Here is an 18996-nt window from a genome sequence, read left to right as displayed (position 1 = left end):
CGCATGCCAATGCAGGGGACACGGGTTCGAGCCCTGGTTCGAGAAGATCCCACATGCCACGGGGCATCTAAGCCCGTGCGCCACAACTACTGAACCTGCACTCTAGAGCCCGCGAGCCACAACTACTGAGCCCACGTGCCACATCTGCTGAAGCCCCCGCGCCTAGAGCCTGTGGCCTGCAACAAGAGAAGCCACTGAAAGGAGAAGCCCACGCACCGCAACGAAGAGCAGCCCCTGCTCGCCGCAACTAGAGAAAGCCCAGGCAGAGCAACAAAGACCCAATGCAACCAAAAATAAATAAAATTAAAAAAAAATAAATTAAAAAAAAAAAAGAGTAGATGGAGGGACTTCCCTGGTGGCGCAATGGTTAAGAATCCGCCTGCCAATGCAGGGGACACAGGGTCAAGCCCTGGTCCGGGAAGATCCCATATGCCGCGGAGCAACTAAGCCTGTGTGCCACAACTGCTGAGCCTGTGCTCTAGAGAACATGAGCCACAACTACTGAAGCCCGCACGCCTAGAGCCCATGCTCCACAACGAGAGAAGCCACCGCAGTGAGAAGCCCGTGCACTGCAACGAAGACCCCCGCTCACTGCAACTAGAGAAAGCCCACGCACAGCAACAAAGACCCAACGCAGCTAAAAATAAATAAATACATTTATTTTTAAAAAAAAGCATATAGAGCTCGTCATTTGATTTCAACATCTATTTAGAAAAAAGACTTGTATTTCCCCCCATTGTGGCCAATTTAATAAGACCCATTTTTCTTGAATCCCCAGTGCCTAATTACTCATATTTCTTCCTTAAAGCTACATTCCGGTTTAGGATTTTTGTTGTTTAAATCTCTGAAGCACTTTAGGAACCCTTGCTTTGGCTTTGTTTTTTGGAAGCAAAGGAAAAATGATCTCCTGGTTTACTTTTGGAATCTGCAAAGCAACTTTGAGGTCCCCCAGGTGGATTTAGTGTTTGGAAAGGGGAATTTGGGGGACTAAGTTTGACCCTGAGCCCCCAGGTCACTGTTCACATTTACAAAAGCAAACCTGGTATCCCCAATTGCTTTTCTCTTGAGGTTGGCTTAACTTTATTTATCTTCTGCCTTGGGTCACTGCCCCTGAGGTGCTTCAAAAGCAAAACCCAAAAGACCCAAAACAAAGAAAGCTAAACCAGATTCAAGGAAAAAATGACCTGGCACTCTGGGTTCACTTTTACAAAAGCAGAAAGTCACTTCAAGAGTTTCATAGAATGGTTTAAAGTTGGCCTAGATTCATTGTGTCATTTGTGCAGAGTGATCTCAACAGGTCTGAGACCCCAAGTTTCTTGGGTGTAGATTTGGAGTGCGACTTAGGATGAGAAGCTGTCGGCAAGCTAAATGCCTTGACACAGACTAATTCAGTGATTCTTCCGTGATTCAACTATTTTGAGGATATAAATGGACCACCCATGCAACCATTTCTTTCCTTAAGCTGAATCTTTTTGTTTGCTGGACACACAGGGGTGGCTGAGGAAGTGAAACATACAACACACTTTAAAAAGTTGGCATAAATCCCACCTTATGTTATCAGATTAGTTATGAAGGGTGTTTTTGAATCCTTGGTGCAAAAAAAAGTTAGTTTGCTAATTTTAGGTAATCTTATAAGTCATGATGAAATAGAACTGAGGCACATTATTTTGCTATTCATTTTTATATGATCCATACTTTGCTTACTTCCCTAAAGGATTTAAGGTGGAATTACTTTACTTGACTATTGGAACAAACGCATTTTTAGAACTTAGTACCAATTTTCATTTTAATATGGCTGACTTTATCCTTTAATAAGTAATTGTAAAATTGCTTTTGGATAATCTAGGGGGGATTTTATTTTTGTTCATGTTTGGTCTACATCTTTGGATTTCAGGTATATGTGTTAACTAATAAATTCACCTGTTGAGACCATGTCTTACAGTTTATTTCCAAGACTGAGGGAGATTTTGTATGATTAATAACAAATGTATTATTTGTTTACTGCCATCTGAAGAAAGTACAACTTGAGATAGAGAAGTAAGGTTTTCCATAATTTAGATTTTAATATTAAGGACATAGTACATCCTGTGAAACCTCACCGAATGTGAGAGGCAGTCCCCAAGGCAATGACTGTGTGGAGTGAAGAGGAGTGTCAGTGATTGTACCTGGTGCCACTCCAGTTTCCGCATCCCTTCCCGTCACACTCTGGCTCCAGAGCAGTCTCGTTCTTTTTAAACAATCCCAGAGACCTGGGATCATGCTTCTTGGTCAAAATAGGCATAGGTAGCAGCCTATAGAAATGGACTCAGTCCGTAAATCTGGCCTGGCATAGTGTTAGGTAGGACCCAGGAATAATGTCCTAGTCTTGTGTTACATCTTTCATGTCAGTATAACTGTACTTTAAAGGATCTTATAATTGTTATAGATGGAGGGACACTGGTAGACCATTCAGAAATATTAGTGCTTCTTTCTCTAAGAAGATCATTTACCTCAATTAACATTAGACCCAATGCCTTATCATAAGGGTATCTATCCTCTTTATCAAGCCCCAGGGAAAGCCTGGGAAAGGTGGAAGTCAGTTGACTACATTCACTTGCCCTAGTTTGCCTGCTGGCCAACTTTGGCCTTTTTCTAGAGCTGTCTTCATAAACCGAAATTGTCTGTAGGGTGCTTATATTTTGTACTCATGAAGCCTAAGAAAAAAGCTCCTAAGTAACTTGGAATAGTGGTCTGGCATCATCAGTCAGAGAGCGATATTGCTTGAATATCTACTGAGAGGTTACGCTCTGCTGGACATACTTTATGAGTTTGCCTGCACAGCTCCGTGAAGTTTGTTTCTATTTACTTATTAAATGTGGTATTATGCATTTGAAAAATCCTTATGATGCCGAAAGCTCCGCTTCTCTGCACTGGTGTCAAATCTCAGAGACAGAGTTTTGGGTGAAGTAGAAAAGGATAGCTTTATTGCTTTGCCAGGCAAAGAGGGGGATACAGCAGGCTCCTGCCTCAAAAAACTATGTGTCCCAACCCCAGAGAATTTGATGAGGGGTTTTATAACAGTGGCTCAAGGGTGGGGTCTCTGACAAGATTAAGGTATGTGCAGAGCCTGCCCTCCTTTCCTCTGTCTCAGGTGGTCTCAGGTGGTCTCCTAATCTCAGGAGAGTCTCTGCTCCCTTTAATCAGGTGGTTTCTTGGCTGCTCCTCCCTTGATTAGCAACTGTTCACATCCGCCCTTTGGAACTCAGAGAAGGTCTTGGAGGCTGGAGTCTTGCCTACAAGAATTGGGGGACAAAAAAAGACTCTTGCGCCTGGGAGCCCCACAGGGCCCTGTCACACACGTGGAAATGAGAAATCAGAGTATGAGATCAGCATGCTTGCTAGGCCTTATCATTCCTCTCCACCCACATCCATGTATCCTTTGGGGCATAGACACTGAAATGGTGCTCAAGTCTATATCCACTGGATTCATGGCCTGAGAATACAGAGCAAGCAGTGTCAGCTCCTATGTAAATCAGTTTCTATCTTACTCAATATTAAATTGACAGTAGCTTCCTCATATGTTACTCTAGTTTAAGTTACTAAGATTGTGTGTGAATAGTTTTTTCTTTATAAATTCTTCATGTTAACATAAAATATTACTTGTTTCCTTATGAACTCTGCCTCCCCACTTTCCCCGCTTACAGTGTAAACTCTTTGAGGACAGGGACTTTGTCTCATTCAATACTGTATCTCTGGTGCCTAGCACAGTAGTTCTCACGTTGTAGGTGGGCAGTCAATATTTGTTGAATGAATAAGTGAATGTTATCTAGATCCTTAGCCCTTTTATCCACCTTGGCAATGCATTCCGTAACTATTAGTGTGCAAATTTATGCAGATTTCCATTGATATCTACACGTTAACTATGCACTGTATGTATTGCTGTAAAGTATTGGTGTAAATTTGAAAGCATGTGGATTAGACTTGTCTACAGATGGGCAGTTAGGTTAAATTTTGTGGTTCCTGTAATTTCTAGCAGTAAGAAATTTGCATATGAGTGTCTGACCATACATGAAAAAAGTAAGCACAATATTTCTTTATCTAGGAAAGTCTGTTTTTGTGCTGTAAAAGAACCATTTCTATACTCACAGCTGGAGTTGGTGTAGGTTTTAAATTCATTAAATGGGCTCCTCCTTTCCCACCTGGGGGTAGATCAGCCCTTATTTTAAGGCTTCTTCTTCCAGGTCCCAAAGGTCATGTTGCTGTTGCCTTTGGAAAGAAAGGGAATTTGCAGCCAGTACATTATTAAGTGGTTGCTGACTGTGCGCATGCCCACACACACTTGAGCTGACATACGTATACCTGGAAGAGGACTCCTTCAAACTGAGGCTTTTATTTTGAATGAGGAGAATTCATTATTGAAATTTATTGGAAAAAAAAAAATATGTATGTATGTAAACCTTATTTCTAACTCTAAAGTTAATACATGCCCATTGTAGAATATTATGAAAATAAAGAAGATAATAACAGTTACCCATAATCCCACCACACAAATTACAACTCTTCTTAACATTTTCTCAAATTTTTTTCCACTCTCTTTTGATCGGTTTTTATGTAATTTTAGTAGTAATATTTATCATAAACTTCCCAAGCTATTTAAAATTCTATGTAAGCATCAATTTGAATAACCACATGATACTTGTCTTTATAGATAGCTATACCTCACTACTTAACCATTGTCTTAATACTGAGATTTAAGCTGTTTTCAGTGGGTTTTTTTCCTTCAATTTTTGATAACACAAGTAACATTTTTGAGATTAATATATTTGTTCATAAGTTTTTATCTACCTTTATTATTGTCTACTGAAGTTAGATTCCTAGAAGTAGGATTACTGAATCAAAGGGAATGGCCATTTTTATAAGGTTCTTAAATACATACTGCAAATTCACATTCCAGAGAAGTTATACTAATTTACATTTTCACTGCAGAGTGTAGAAAGTAACTTTTCCTCCTTGTGAAAGAAGGGGAAAATGTACTTGTTGCTAAGCAAGAGTCAAAAATTACACAGAACTTGAAATATGTTCCCTTTTCTTTTTAAGACTGTGTTTTTTTAACATTGTCTCAGTGTAGTTTCTGTACCAGTGTTTTAACTTTTGGTATGGCTGGTATGGCCTAGAATGTTGCCCGAAAGAAAATAGTGTGGCTTTTAATATTAGTAGTAAATATTTTCATTATAGAATTTTCTGCTTTGTACAAGAAAGTCTCTATTAGTAGCTGTATATTGGATGGGAAGAGTCAAACAAGTCCATTATCTTCCTAAGGAAGAGCTAGTTTCTTGTAACTTTCTTCTAACTTTCTGTAGGTTTTAACCACCCCAGAAATTTTATCCCTCTCAGAGCCAGTGGGTTGGCTCACATATCCTATGAGTAAATACAAATACTTGCTTCATTTGAAAGCAAAACCAATACACCCCTTACTTATAAAGTGAGCTAAAACAAAAAGAAAAAGTAACATAAAAACCGAAGGAAGGTAGTAAGTAAAACATTTATCTTTCTGAAACAATTCAAATGGGGATAGGAAGTTGGTTTTAAATGGCTTAAAGGGGATTAGGGTTTTAAAGTTGGATAAGGAGTTTGGTGCTTTGGTTTAGGCACTGCATTGCTTTTAAAAGATTACTTCCATATTTGACAACAATTCTAACTGGAGATTATAAAGCAAATAGTCAATTTTAAAACACTACGGAAAACAAGAAGGTTTCCTTTTTGTTGTTGTTTGTTTATACAAAATGATTGCCTAGAGTTAACAGGCTGAGTCCTGAAGGCCTCATTTCATAACACTACTGAGGATCTATCACCAGGGAGAATCCAGAAGAGGTTGTTTAATGCACTTCATTGAGATTATCTGAGCTTTTCGGTTTAAATTACTTTGGGAAAAGTCTAGGTGCAAACGACTTCTTTGAAAGGTAAACATACTTAACCTCTTTTTAGAAAAAAAGGTTCAATTTAAGTTCTTTAAAATTCTTCAGTTAGTAACAGCAACCCTCATTAACTAAATTTGAGTATGAACTGAATAATGTGTAAAGATTAAATCTCTATACCTCAGTACGTGTTAATATAATTATATAACTGTTTTCATTATTTTACAATTATTTGAAAATGCAATTAAGTATTTTATTAGAAAGGCAAGGCCTGACAATTTTAGTAATTTGAAAAGTGAAAAGATATTATACACTATGTTGGTTATAAAATATAGTTAATGAAGTTTTAAAAATGAGATTCCTTATTCTGTTGCATCTGAGAAGCAGGTCATATTAAAATGGATCAGGAGTAGCATATCTTTTATGTATTAGCTGTGGATAAATAGTCAAAAGTTGCTTTAACATTTCTCCCCATCTTCCTCAGCTCCTTGACCTGTTTATGGTTTGGGATTGGTCTACTTACCTAGCTGATTACGGTCAGCCAGCTTCTAAGTACCTTCGGGTGAATCCAAACACAGCCCTTACTCTTTTGGAGAAGTGAGTATATTCCGCAGATGTTTTTGCATACCATTTTAGCATTTTGTGATTCAGTGATAATTGAAGAACTAGAAATTTTTATCAAAAGAGAAATGTCTATATGGAACTTAAAAGTTCAGTTCATTTTAATGATCAAAACATAAGCCTCTTTCTTTCTCGCCTTCAGTGTTGTGTACTTTTATATGAGATTTGTTTATGTTGATACAGACAAAACATTTTTCCTATTGTATCCTCAATATCTGACCTAATTGGCTTTAGAAATATGTTTACTGCAGATAAGTGAGAATTGGAACTTTTTTTTTTTTTTTTAATACTGTAACACAGGAAAGAAAGTATTTTGTAAAACGTAGTTAGGGATTGGAATGTTTGCCACCAGTGCTGTCTAGATCCTACCATGATGGGCTTGGATTCTTTACAGGTAGAGAGGTGTGCGTTTCAAAAAAATGATATTTTAAAAACTGAAGTAACAGAACACTTACTGGTGCGTCTCGTCCAATTAAAAGTAAAACAAGTGTAGGTGTTACTTTTCCTTCTTTTATGTGGCAGGTTTTCTTTTCACTCTACCATATTTCATTTTAAGCATCACTATTAAAATTTTCAATTTTTGAATTAAAAGTGTATATTATTTCCCCACATTTCAAAATATCTGTGGTGTATTTGATTTGAGAGGACATAAGGAACTGTTTTAAATAAATGTAAGCTTGTTTTACAATGCCATGAAACACCACTGAGGCAAACAAATTACTGCTTTAAATTTTCTAATATTATTTTTCCTTTCACCTTGTCTTGCTATGAGTGTGATTTGCAGAGTCCATAGAGGGTATGTATTTTAGCATACTTTATGGAATGATGTTAGAAAATAGTATCACGTAAGGAAACTTGCTTTAGATTTACATACTAATATTTTGTGTGGTTGCTTTCTCTGTAATTCTATTAGTAGTACCTATTTTCTTTGAAGTATATTTTTCAAGCATAGGATTAGTGTGAGATAATCCAGAGCATGCCAAGATACTTCACTTGTGACAGTATAGCTTTTAATTTCCTTTTCTAATCTTCTTCATTCACGTATATTCCTAGGATGAAGGATACTAGCAAAAAGAACAATATATTTGCTCAATTCAGGAAGAATGATCGAGACAAACAGAAGTTGATAGAGACAGTTGTGAAACAGCTGAGAAATTTGGTGAATGGTATGTCCCAGCACACATAAACTTCACATTGCTTGCACTCAGTGACACCAAATCCATGGTGTCTCAACATTGATCTCTAACAGGCACTGGTCATGATACAGAAAGTTGTTTGCAGAATTCAAAAATACAGTAGAGAAAAGACACTGATGAGAGAGCTTAAACAAGAAAGAATTATAAATATCATTTGTATGGATTTTTAAATAGCTGAATAATATTTTATATATGGAAAACCTGGCATTAATTTTTTTTCACTTCTAGGGAGAAAAGGCAAAACTAATACATAAATCAGGTCAAAAATTGTCTATGAAACTGATTGTGTAAATACATGAGAAGAACTTATGCCTCTATGTATTGGTGTTTTTTCTACTTAGACTTGAATGATTTTTCTGTTTTGTTTTTTGTTTGTTTGTTTTCCAGTATCTGGTTTGGGAATGAAATTATGTCTGATCTTTCACTGTCATTTTCTGACTTTTAGCTTTAATTTTCACCTCAATATTATTTAAATAGACTAAAATTTCTAATTCTGCTGATTTCGAGGGAGGAACTATAAATCTTTAAAGGTCCCTGAAGTCAAACTTAATTTAACCCAATAAGAATTTGAATTATTTGTTCTACTTGGGTGGTTTAATTTAATCTGAATATGAAGAAAAGGAATTTGATTTTCTAAAGATGCAAGGTGTTTCTGTTCAGCAGGGTTAATATTTCTAACTATAGTGTTTGTAGCTGGCCCCATTTATTTGGTTTGGTTTGGTTTGGTTTGGTTCAAGTTAGAAGGACAGAAACTAAGTGGGGCTAACCACTTCAGGTGCCGCTTGTGCTAGGAGAGATGTGTTCCTACACACAGAAGTTACCACAGGGGTCAGGTTACTTTCTTCAAAGAGCAGACCTCAGTACCGTGTCCTCACTGTGGAAACAAGCCAAACCAAATGAACTCTGGAAAACCTAAAATGAATGTACATTTTACTGTGTAAAGTACTGTGGTCCAGATGGTAATAACAATCTGATCCTTACTTTCTCTTCATTGTATTTATGCTGAATAATCCTTTTGCATTTTCAGGATTTATGCCTGTAAGAAACTTTTATTTGACTCTGTAAAATAAGTGCAAAGAATTATATGTACATTTCTTGATTTTGTGATTAAATATTAAAAAGGTTGAGCAAGTTGTTGGAAATTCAATGATACTGCATCTATTTAGAGCTTCCTGACTTAAAACAACTGCTTTCTTCAGAAGGGCTATTATTCCCTAGTTATTGGAATGGGAGTGTCACCAAAACAAAGAAAATAAGCACTTATTCCCTTGACCGTCTCTTATCCTAAAGTATTTAACGTTTTAAAAAATATTACATGGAAAATATGGTAATTCCAGGGACAATACTATCTGGAAGTTACCAGAGGAGCCGTGAGCTGCTAGTTCTCTTTGAGGACTGGAATGTAGTGACCCTCCAGTGCCTTACCCAGCTCTCCAGGTCACCAGGGACGTCTCCCGGCTTGGGATGAGGCGTCCCCAGATTCGGAGAGACACCTCCTTTGTACAGCTTGGAGCAGACCACTGTGGGTCCTCAGCGGTGATGGTCTTGAGGAGTTCGCTTTACTGTTCGCAGGAAAACAAGCACCCTGCACACACACACACCCCGCACCCCTCGGGTTGCGCTGTAGGGACTGGGACGCCCGAGTCCTGGGGCATTTCGGGTCCCACAAAAAGCCCCAAGAAGCAATCATGTAGACTGATGGGGTGGGAAGGATACGAAGCGGGAGGGGACAGTGAATTTGGTCCTCGAGTCCCGAAAGGCGCCGGGGGATATCTGCTCCTCGTGGGATTAGGGAGTCTCTGTGAAGCTTTGAGAAGCAGTGACACTATCATCTTTTGAAGGATTCTGGAAGTGGTAGATCAGAGACCTCGGAGGGGTGGGGATGTCGAGATTCTCAACCCCGGCCATCAGGGCTTGCGATGCCAAGGTAGGCATCGAAGACCGCAGTTTCCCTGAAACAGAAGCAGAGCAAAGGGGAGAACCCCCAGCCCTTTAGGCTTGGAGTGCCGGGAGGGGACGGGGCACCTGGAAGTTCGAGGGTGGGGATCCCAGAGAGAGCCCGCATTAGCTCCGTGCGCTTGGTCAGTCCACCCTCCGAGCTCCTGCTGGGAGCCGGGAGGTTCTTGGCGCGAAACTGCAGGCCCCGCCCGAGGATCTGCGCGGGGCACGGCCCCCGGCTTAGCCGTAGCGCGGCAGCGGCTGCCACTCCCCACTCCAACCCCTCGGAGAACGCGCCGCTGCCCACCGCCTCCAATCATTACTCTGCGTGGAGCGCTTTAAATATGCAGAGGCGGGTCACGTCATGTGAATCGGTATCAATCCGTAGGGAGGGAGCCAATATCTATATAAATGTGGCCTGGGTGGGCCGAAAAGGGTTAAAAGGCTGGAGAAGAGAGAGGTGGGCGGGGGTCTACAGTCCGGGTGCGCGCAGCCCTGGTTGGCAACACCGGTGAGTTGCTCCTTTCTTTGCCCTCCTTCGCTGCTTCTATCGAAGGAGTGCTGACCAGGGGAGGTGGGAGATGGGAGGTTCGAGCGGTCCCCAGGCAGCCGGCGCCCGCGCAAGGGGGTTGCGTTTTGGCCCGGGAGCCGTCGGACTCCGGGAAAAGTCCTGAGCGCGCGGGTCTCGATGAAGGCACGTTCCCTAAGGGCGCGTGGTCACTGCTGCCCTCCGCTGCCCGTCTGCTTTTAGAGCGAAGTCCTTGTCCGAGGTTGTAAATCTCGGTTTTGGTCTCCAAGCCCCAGGCCCTTTCCGGACAGAACAGGTGAACACTGCGCGCTGCCGGCGCCGCAGTTCCTGCGCCTCCTGCGCTCGGAGTGGCCTGGTCCCGGCAGGCTCGCCATGCTCCCCTGGGGGCTGAGCTGCCTGTCGGTGCTGGGGGCGGCGGGCACCGCTCTCCTGTGCGCGGGCCTGCTGCTCAGCCTGGCCCAGCACCTCTGGACCCTCCGCTGGACGCTGAGCCGGGACCGAGCCTCTGCCCTGCCCCTGCCCAAAGGTTCCATGGGCTGGCCCTTCTTCGGGGAAACGCTGCATTGGTTAGTTCAGGTGAGCAGTTCGTCGTTTCCGCACCCCAATATGGCCCCTTCTTCCCTATCCCCCGCTGGTTCTCAATGTTCCCAGGGTTCGTAGCCAGCCTCTTCCTGTCGCCCAGGGCCCCAGGGAGCATACACGGCCCTGACCTTTGCCCAGCTGCTCCCTCGAAGGGACCGTATGTCACTGGCGTACTCTCCAACGCAACTTAAGTACCGACAAAACGCGGGGGTGCACAGAGGGGTTCCAGGACCCTATGTCCTGCCACCATAGAATCAGGAGTCAGGAGCAAGTCTCAGCAGTGAGCTCTTTGGCGCTTGTGTCCCCATTCTGAGTCTCAGTTTCCTCATCTCACCAATGGGAACAGGAGCATATACATTACCGTAGGGTAGTCACGAGGCCCATTTGAGACTGTTTTGTAAAGAGTAAGGCGCCAGCCTAGAGCAGGAGGTTTTTATCAAGCGGCAGTTGGGAGGCCTGGGCTAGATCCTCAGCTGAGGCCCAGCGGCCCCATCCCTCTTCGCTCCTGGCTCGCAGGGCTCGCGCTTCCACAGCTCCCGCCGGGAGCGCTACGGGACAGTGTTCAAGACGCACCTGCTGGGCAGGCCGGTGATCCGCGTGAGCGGCGCCGAGAACGTGCGCACAATCTTGCTGGGCGAGCACCGCCTTGTGCGCAGCCAGTGGCCGCAGAGCGCGCACATCCTACTGGGCTCGCACACACTGCTCGGCGCGGTTGGCGAGCCGCACCGGCAGCGGCGCAAGGTGAGCCTAAAACAGAAGGTGCCGTCGGGACGTCAGACCCGCGGTTTCAGAGAACCTACTGTGGGCCAGGCCGGGGCGAGGTGTTAGGGGTACACTGTGAACCTGGCCAGGGCCCCTGACTAACAAGTGGGTGCCATTGGGCCAGTCCCTTACCTTCTCCGGCTTTGGTTTATAAGGCCAGGACTGGGACTTAAAGGTCCTTTCACCTTCGATCTTATGCGATTCTGATACCAGAAGCGCTGGAAATTCAAACTTAGAGAGGGTTAGCGACGACTTCTTGGAGGAGGTGGCCCCTGTAGCCTGGATGGATGGGAGGGACTGTGTACATCAGAAAAGAACTAGAGGGAATGGCGAGAGCAAAACCCAACACATTTGGGTCCGGGTCTCTTAGAAGAGGAGACAGGCCGAAATTGGCCTTTTGGCTCCTATGGAGTCGTGGAGCAGAGGGAGCCGGACGGCTGCCAGGGCTGACTGACCCCGCGCACTCCCCACAGATCCTGGCGCGAGTGTTTAACCGCGCGGCGCTGGAGCGCTACGTGCCTCGCCTGCAGGGGGCGCTGCGGCGTGAGGTGCGCTCCTGGTGCGCGACCCGTGGGCCGGTCGCTGTCTATGAGGCCGCCAAAGCGCTCACCTTTCGCATGGCTGCGCGCATCCTACTGGGGCTGCGGCTGGACGAGGCGCAGTGCTCGGAGCTGGCCCGGACCTTCGAGCAGTTCGTGGAGAACCTCTTCTCGCTGCCCCTAGATGTGCCCTTCAGTGGCCTGCGCAAGGTACTGCCGCCCCTCCCCAAACCTTCCCTTTGGGGCTCCCTCGGTGTGCCACAGGCGTCACCTCTGCTGGGAGTTGGAGGCTCTGCACAGTGTGGGGAGGCGGCGTGGTGTGGCGGTGGGCGTCGGGGCTGGCCTCTGTCCTGACTCGCTGTGTGACCCGCGGCGGGCCACCCACCCTCTCTGGGTCACGCCTGAGGAATGGGCTCCAGCCCCAGCAGCCGCCGGCTTCCCCGACGTTGGGTCTTGGTGGCGGGCGCCCAGCCAGTCGTCTCAGCCCCTCCCCAGAGCGGCGCCTCCTGCCCTGGCCTCCAGCGCCTCTTTGGAAGCCCCGTGGCTGCGGAATGGATGGGAGCACTAGGGCCGCAGACACGCCCCCCGCCCCCGCCCCCCCCCCCCCCCGACCCAGCCCGGCGCCAGCTGGAGAGGGGTGGGTACCGGCTCCCCGCCTGCGGCCCCAGGCCCACTAGTTTCCGGATCAGAGAACCATGGCCTCTTCAAACTTCAGAGCGATGGGCTGGGCCCAGAGAGCAACCGAACTGGGGCTTCTTATTGTGCTGATGCCCTGGTTTTCAGTCACCTGAATAAAAATAATAGTTATGTATAAACGTATATGCTATACGCGCTGATTGCCTTGGGTACATTTTCTGATTTAATCCTCTCGGTCTGCAAAATATTATTATTCTCATTTTATTGATGAAGAAACTGAAGCTCAGAGACGTTAAATGACTTACCCAAGATCACACAGCTAGTAGGGAGGGGGGCAGGATTTGAACCCCATCTCCCCTGACTAAAAAGCCCAAGTGCTCAAAATGCTTCCCCAGGCAGACGCTTTCGCTGTGCTTGCTCCCTGAACTCTGGAGGGCCACCCCAGCCCTCTTGCCTACCCCTTGCAAAGGCTAAATGTTTAGACTTCCAATAGTGTCCTTTAAGCCAGAGCTTTCCTGAGCGCATCAAGGTGTCCCTTCCTCTCTGCACTGGTGCCCACTGCCCCTGCCTGAGCCTTGTGCAGGGAAAGGACAATGGACTGACTCCCTGGCAGGGTTCTGTGCCAGACACGGACACTTGACAGCTGTGTGACTCTGGATAATGGCTTGACCTCTCTGAGCCTCAGCATCCTCCCATCAGGAGGACAGTAACTGTTTGCCTTGCCCCAAAGGGGGCTTGTGATCAAGAGAGAATGGTGTGTGGGGACAAATTCCTAAGCATTTATTGAGCCCCTTCTATGTGCCAGGCATGGAGCTAAGCTGGGAAACTTTTAACACCAGGATCTCAGCAGAGCCAGACCAGCACTGGGAAGATTTTGGGGGTAGGTGTCCAGGGCTGGTCCCCTCAGCCTTCCTGCCCCACCTCCCTTCTCTCCCTGCACATCAGGGCATCCGGGCACGGGACCAGCTGCATCGGCACCTGGAGGAGGCCATTGCAGAGAAGCTTCATGAAGACAAGGCTGCTGCGGAGCCAGGCGATGCCCTCGCCGGGATCATACACAGCACTAGGGAGCTGGGCCACGAGCTCTCAGTGCAGGAGCTGAAGGTGGGTGGCGGGAGATTTCTCCTCCCCTCCTTTGCATTTCTAGCAGGTCTCTACACACATGCTGCCTCCCTGGAGCAATGGAGCTGCATCCTGTTTGGGCCCACTTTGAGCCACAGGCACTCCTCAGGGCGAGGGGAAAGCGGAGACCTGGGTTCCGCTTATGGCTCAGCTGCACCCACTATCTCTGTGGCCTTGGGCCAGTCACCATCCCTTTCAGAGGAGAGTCCATGGCACGAATCCTAGGCCCTCTCTTACCGGTTCTGGCAGCAAACAGCTCTCCCCCTCCCCCACTTCTCTGTCACTCCATGCCTTTGCCTCTGCTGTCCCCCTGCCTATGAAGCTCTCTTCACCCCTTTTCTCTACAAACCTTAAGGGTTCAGGGCTAAATTCCACAGTCTCCTTGAAGCTCCCCTCTTCCTCCCCAAATCTACACTTCCATGAGCCACCTTGGCACCTGGCACCTCTCTACCTGTCTGTTGCCACTGCAGAATCTCCTGGAGAATTAGAGCCCCTCCCCATGTATGCATAGTGCACATACAGTGGAGGTAAGGAGGGAAGCTTTGGAGTGGTCCCTGGACCCACCTGCTCGAGAACCCAAAAAGGAATGGAGAGGTTGGGGGGCAGGGAAGTTAGAAATGGGAACACCTCAAGCCTTCCATAAGCAACTCCCATCCTTTCTCGGGGCCTCAATTTCCCACTTTCCACTAGCCAGCCACTGAAGGGTGGGGCTCACTCAGCCTGAGTTTCTTCTCCGAGAACGGGACTAATAATCTCTTTCCTGACTCCTGGGTGGTTGTGAAGTCTGGAAGAGTCAAAGGAGTTAGAAACAGATGAGCAGGGGGCTCTTGAGTCATGGGGGAGCCAGTGGATAGGAGCAGTTCTGGGCTGGGAAGGGGAGTAATATGGAAAGAAGTGGATGGTCCCTCAGCCTTGGCAGGGCTGGGGAGCTGGTGACAACACCCTCCAGGTTCTCAGGAAGGGACCCACTGGCCAGAAATCTTCAGTTCTGGCTGGCCAGGGAGGACCTTGGAGCCCCAAGGTCTCTGTCCCAGCTCCCCATCTTGTGCAGGGCAGGCAGTTAGCCTTGGATCAGGTCATTCATTCCACACATATTATTATCTACCTATTCAGTGCCAGGCTCCATGCTGGGCCTGGGGATACAGCAGTGAGCAAACTATAGCCCTTGCCCTCGAGGTGCGAGACGGGAGGGGTACATATTCATCCTATAATAACATCAATCAGTGTGTAAACACAAACTGGGTGCTACAAGGAAGGAAGACAGCACACGGGGAGTTGGGAGGGCAGAGGCAGGCAGTGCACACCAGGAAGAGGTTTAGTCACTGGGACCACCGCTAAGCAGGAGGAGCCCGATGCTTGCGTTGGTGGGAGGCTGGCGCTGCTGCTGCTGCGGGTGCCTTGGTCAGTTCCACTGCCGTTACTGTCAGGGCGCCCAGCTGGGGTTGTCGGCAGCGCTGTAGGCAGCACTGCATGGTTAAGAGCGCTGGACTCCCAGCTCGGCTACTGGGACTGGTGACGGCAGGGACCTCGAGCACCTCTCAGAGCCTCAGTAAAACGGGCATTGTGCCGCACAGGATCGGGGTGAGTATCGAATGAGTTAATACACGTAAAGCGCTAAGAACAGTACACAAAGTGCCTGGCATTATCTTTGGGAACCTCCCACGGCAAGTGGATAGATCCTCCTCTTGCTCGTTGCTATCTGTGACTTCCCCAAGTGTCGGACTTGGGATTCAATCGACTCCAGGACCTGCACAGCTAGCCGCGCCACGGGAGCACCCGGCGCTCTGGCCTGTGCGCAACGGCAAATATGGGGCCCCTGCGCCTCAGTTAGGGGGCCACGAGGCCAAGAACCGGCTAATGGAGACTCAGCGCTCCCGGGCTGTCTTGCAGGAGTCAGCTGTGGAGCTCCTCTTCGCCGCCTTCTTCACCACGGCCAGTGCCAGCACGTCCCTCGTCCTGCTACTCCTGCAGCACCCGGCGGCCATCGCCAAGATCCGGCAGGAGCTGGCGGCGCAGGGGCTGGGGCGCGCGTGCGGCTGCGTGCCGGCGGCCTCAGGGGGCGGCGCTGGGCCCCCGGCCAACTGCGGCTGCGAGCCCGACCTCAGCCTGGCGGCGCTCGGCCGCCTGCGCTACGTCGGCTGCGTGGTCAAGGAGGTGCTGCGCCTCCTGCCGCCCGTGTCCGGGGGCTACCGGACAGCCCTGCGCACCTTCGAGCTCGACGTAAGTGCGCCGCGCCGCCCGCCCCGCCCCTGCCGCCGGCCGCGGGAAGGTGGGGTAGGGGTTAGGACCGAGCTGTCTGCTCTTCCCCTCTCCGGCCCTCCGCTTTCCCTCCTGGAAAATGGGCTGAATCCTCTTCCATTTCCCGGGAACCACGGTTGAGGCAGCAAAGCAAGGTTAGGGACCCCGTACACTTCAGCTTTTGGCAGTGGTCCGGGTGAATCAGTTAGAGCCGAGTTTTAGAATAAAAACATCCTTTTCTCCGCCCAGCACCCGCTTTTCAGCCAGTGAGGCTGGGTGGGGCACAGAGACCCCCACTATGTCCCGTACCCCATTTATCTGGCTCCCTCACAAGAAAAAGGGATTAATCATTGTTACCAGTCCTGGCCTCCGGCTGAGACCGGATTCCAGGGAAGCGGGCTAATTAAAGTATGGGGTATGATCAGGTTGGCATGAGCTGGACAATGAAAGTTAAGGTCTAGGACTGGCTCCATCTCTTTATGACCCTGGGCAGTTTCCTTCTCACTCTGGGCCTCAGTTTACTCTCTGGAAGGAAGCTGCCTTGGTCCCTTCCATCTTTGACTCCAGGTGGGGCCCGGCTGTGCTTCGCAGTGGCAGCATCGGGGGAGGGGAGCCCTAGCGCCGCTAAACTGAAGGTGTTTGCCTGAATGGCTGCCCCTGCATCCCCCCTACCACCAGCCCAGTCTCTGGGCGGCTCCAGGCAGAGTGGGCACCTCCTTCCCTGACCCTTACTTTAAGCTAAACAGCAGATGTCCCTAGTGCATTGCATACCAGGATTTGAGGACCCCTAAGGGAATGGGATTGTGCCCCTGAGTTGCTGTCATGGAAAGAAAGGGGGTCAGAGCCAGCAACTTCATCACAGACTGGTGTGAAGAAAAGACTGATCTCTAGCTGAATGAAACCAAAACATTTTGGGAGCTGGCATTTGAACTGGAACAGTGACGGGTTAGGATGGGGACAGCACATCACTGGGAGGGGATGGCCCAGACAAAGGTAGGTGGATTAGTGAGGGGTTTAGAAGTGTCGTGGATGCTGAATCTTGGAATTCAGACGTCATGCAGGCGCTGGGGTGCAAGACCTTAGAGAAACCGCAGGAGAAGGGCACTGGACCACCAGGGTGAATAGAGGCAGGGGTCTTAGCCATCCTCCAGGTTCCAGATGGGAAAACAGGCCTAGAGAGGAGAGGGAGAGCGCCTTGGTGATTCCAAGATCTGTTTGCCTGTGAGAGCCTCCTGAAGCTGTTCAGGCAAGGGAAGCAGGATGCTCGGGGCTGGAAGACATCTCAAAAGTGGATTAGCTGAAAAAGTTGGAGGTGCGCAAAGGGAACATGAAAGCTGCCTTCCAACAATTTAATTGTCATGTGCACCTTTTTAGAGTGTGGCTGCCTGATCTGAACATTACTGTTCAGCTGATGGGTGGCGAGGACAGAGAGGCAGTTTTCAGTTGAGTCCCAAGAAGAGCTGTAAAGTTGAGATGACCATAAAGGAGCTGTCGCTGGCATTGTTCTGACCCAGGCAACTGGTGGGCGCAGGACTAGAATTTACGTCTCCCGATCTAACGTGAGAACAAAAAAGACAAAAACAAAACAGTGAAACAAATAATAGAGCACATTTACTGACCACTAGTATATATGGCCAGACCCGTTATTTGAATCCGCACAAGATGGGCATTTTGTTCTCACTTTATCAGTTAAGAAACTGAGGCTCAGAGATTGAGCATTTAGCCCATCGTCACACAGCTCACCAGGGAAGGAGCTGATATGGGTATGCAGAGCGGTAGCTTCCGGGTTAGACGCGCCTCCCTGCTTGTTTTCGGAAGCTTGTTTGATATACCCCAGGTGGCGGATCGGTTCGGGCTGGGTTTCCGGGTACCTCGTGGTCAGGCGGGTCTCCTCACCTCCCCGCAGGGCTACCAAATCCCCAAGGGCTGGAACGTGATGTACAGCATCCGGGACACGCACGAGACGGCCGCGGTGTACCGCAGCCCACCTGAGGGCTTCGACCCAGAGCGCTTCGGCACTGAGGGCGAGGATGCTCGGGGCGCCGCCGGCCGCTTCCATTATATCCCGTTCGGCGGCGGTGCGCGCAGCTGTCTCGGCCAGGAGCTGGCGCAGACCGTGCTCCAGCTGCTCGCGGTGGAGCTGGTGCGCACGGCGCGCTGGGAGCTGGCCACGCCTGCCTTCCCCGCCATGCAGACCGTGCCCATCGTGCACCCGGTGGACGGTCTTCGGCTCTTTTTCCACCCGCTTGCGCCTTCGGCTGCGCAGGATGGGCGACGCCTCTGACCCGCTGCGCCGCGGAACCTGACTTGGCCAGTGGCAGCGGAGCACTTGCGGAGCCGCCCATCTGCCTTTCCCCAGTACCGGGTCGGGCGCACTCTCTAGTTCACCAAACGGTTACCGAATGCGGCTCTGTGCCGGACTCTGCGGGAGGAGACGCGCGAGCCACCGCCACCGCACTGGAGAAGTGCCCTGGCCAGTGGGAAGGTGCCTCCTGCCCTCCGCACGCACCCTGAGGAAGGAAAGGTGGTGGGCCAAGTCTTTAAAGCCCTTCCCAGGATTTCGAAGCAGGGATGGAGGGAACATCTCCACTGGAAGCCAAGCCCGGGAGGAGGCATGGATTGCAGGGCCGTGGGGAGGCTTGCTAGGGGAGGATTGGGCCGTAGAACAATGCGGGACCTGCAACGGTCGCGAGGAAGAGGGGACGCCGGGAGCGCATCTCTGGCCTGGCTTTGGGCCATAGGAAGACACCGAGAAGGCGCCCAACGGAAGGCCTTCAGGCAGCTGGCCTCCGCCAGGTGCGCCCTAGCCACTCTGCAGGTCTCGGCAGAAACCCAGAACGGTGGGCGCTTCCAGGGCTCTAAACAGGCTCAACACTGCCGGATTCTGCTGGCGATTTCTTAAAAGAAAAATTCCTAGTTCAAGAACACGTTTAATCTTT

General features: G+C 48.7%; 2 protein-coding genes across 3 annotated transcripts in view; both read left to right on the top strand.

Moving 5' to 3' along the window:
• EXOC6 (exocyst complex component 6) overlaps positions 1-8838 on the top strand; it is a 194976-nt gene extending 186138 nt beyond the window's left edge. For both annotated transcript variants that reach the window (XM_030865100.2, XM_060286255.1), the window contains 2 exons: positions 6379-6491; positions 7569-8838. In XM_030865100.2, the coding sequence (XP_030720960.1) occupies positions 6379-6491; positions 7569-7701 (246 nt within the window). In that variant the 3' untranslated portion in view covers positions 7702-8838. The remainder of the gene's footprint in view (positions 1-6378; positions 6492-7568) is intronic.
• A 1712-nt stretch (positions 8839-10550) lies between these two features.
• CYP26C1 (cytochrome P450 family 26 subfamily C member 1) lies at positions 10551-18341 on the top strand. The gene is made up of 6 exons (XM_030865106.2): positions 10551-10754; positions 11277-11501; positions 11996-12271; positions 13643-13801; positions 15710-16039; positions 17964-18341. The coding sequence occupies exons 1-6, from the start codon at positions 10551-10553 to the stop codon at positions 18339-18341; spliced, it is 1572 nt and encodes a 523-aa protein (XP_030720966.2).
• Positions 18342-18996: the final 655 nt, after the last annotated feature.

This window comes from Globicephala melas, chromosome 16 (genome assembly GCF_963455315.2).
Source record: "Globicephala melas chromosome 16, mGloMel1.2, whole genome shotgun sequence".
Classification (NCBI taxonomy): domain Eukaryota; kingdom Metazoa; phylum Chordata; class Mammalia; order Artiodactyla; family Delphinidae; genus Globicephala; species Globicephala melas.
Note: the sequence above shows the minus strand (reverse complement) of the source record. Positions and strands in the feature narration are given on the sequence as shown.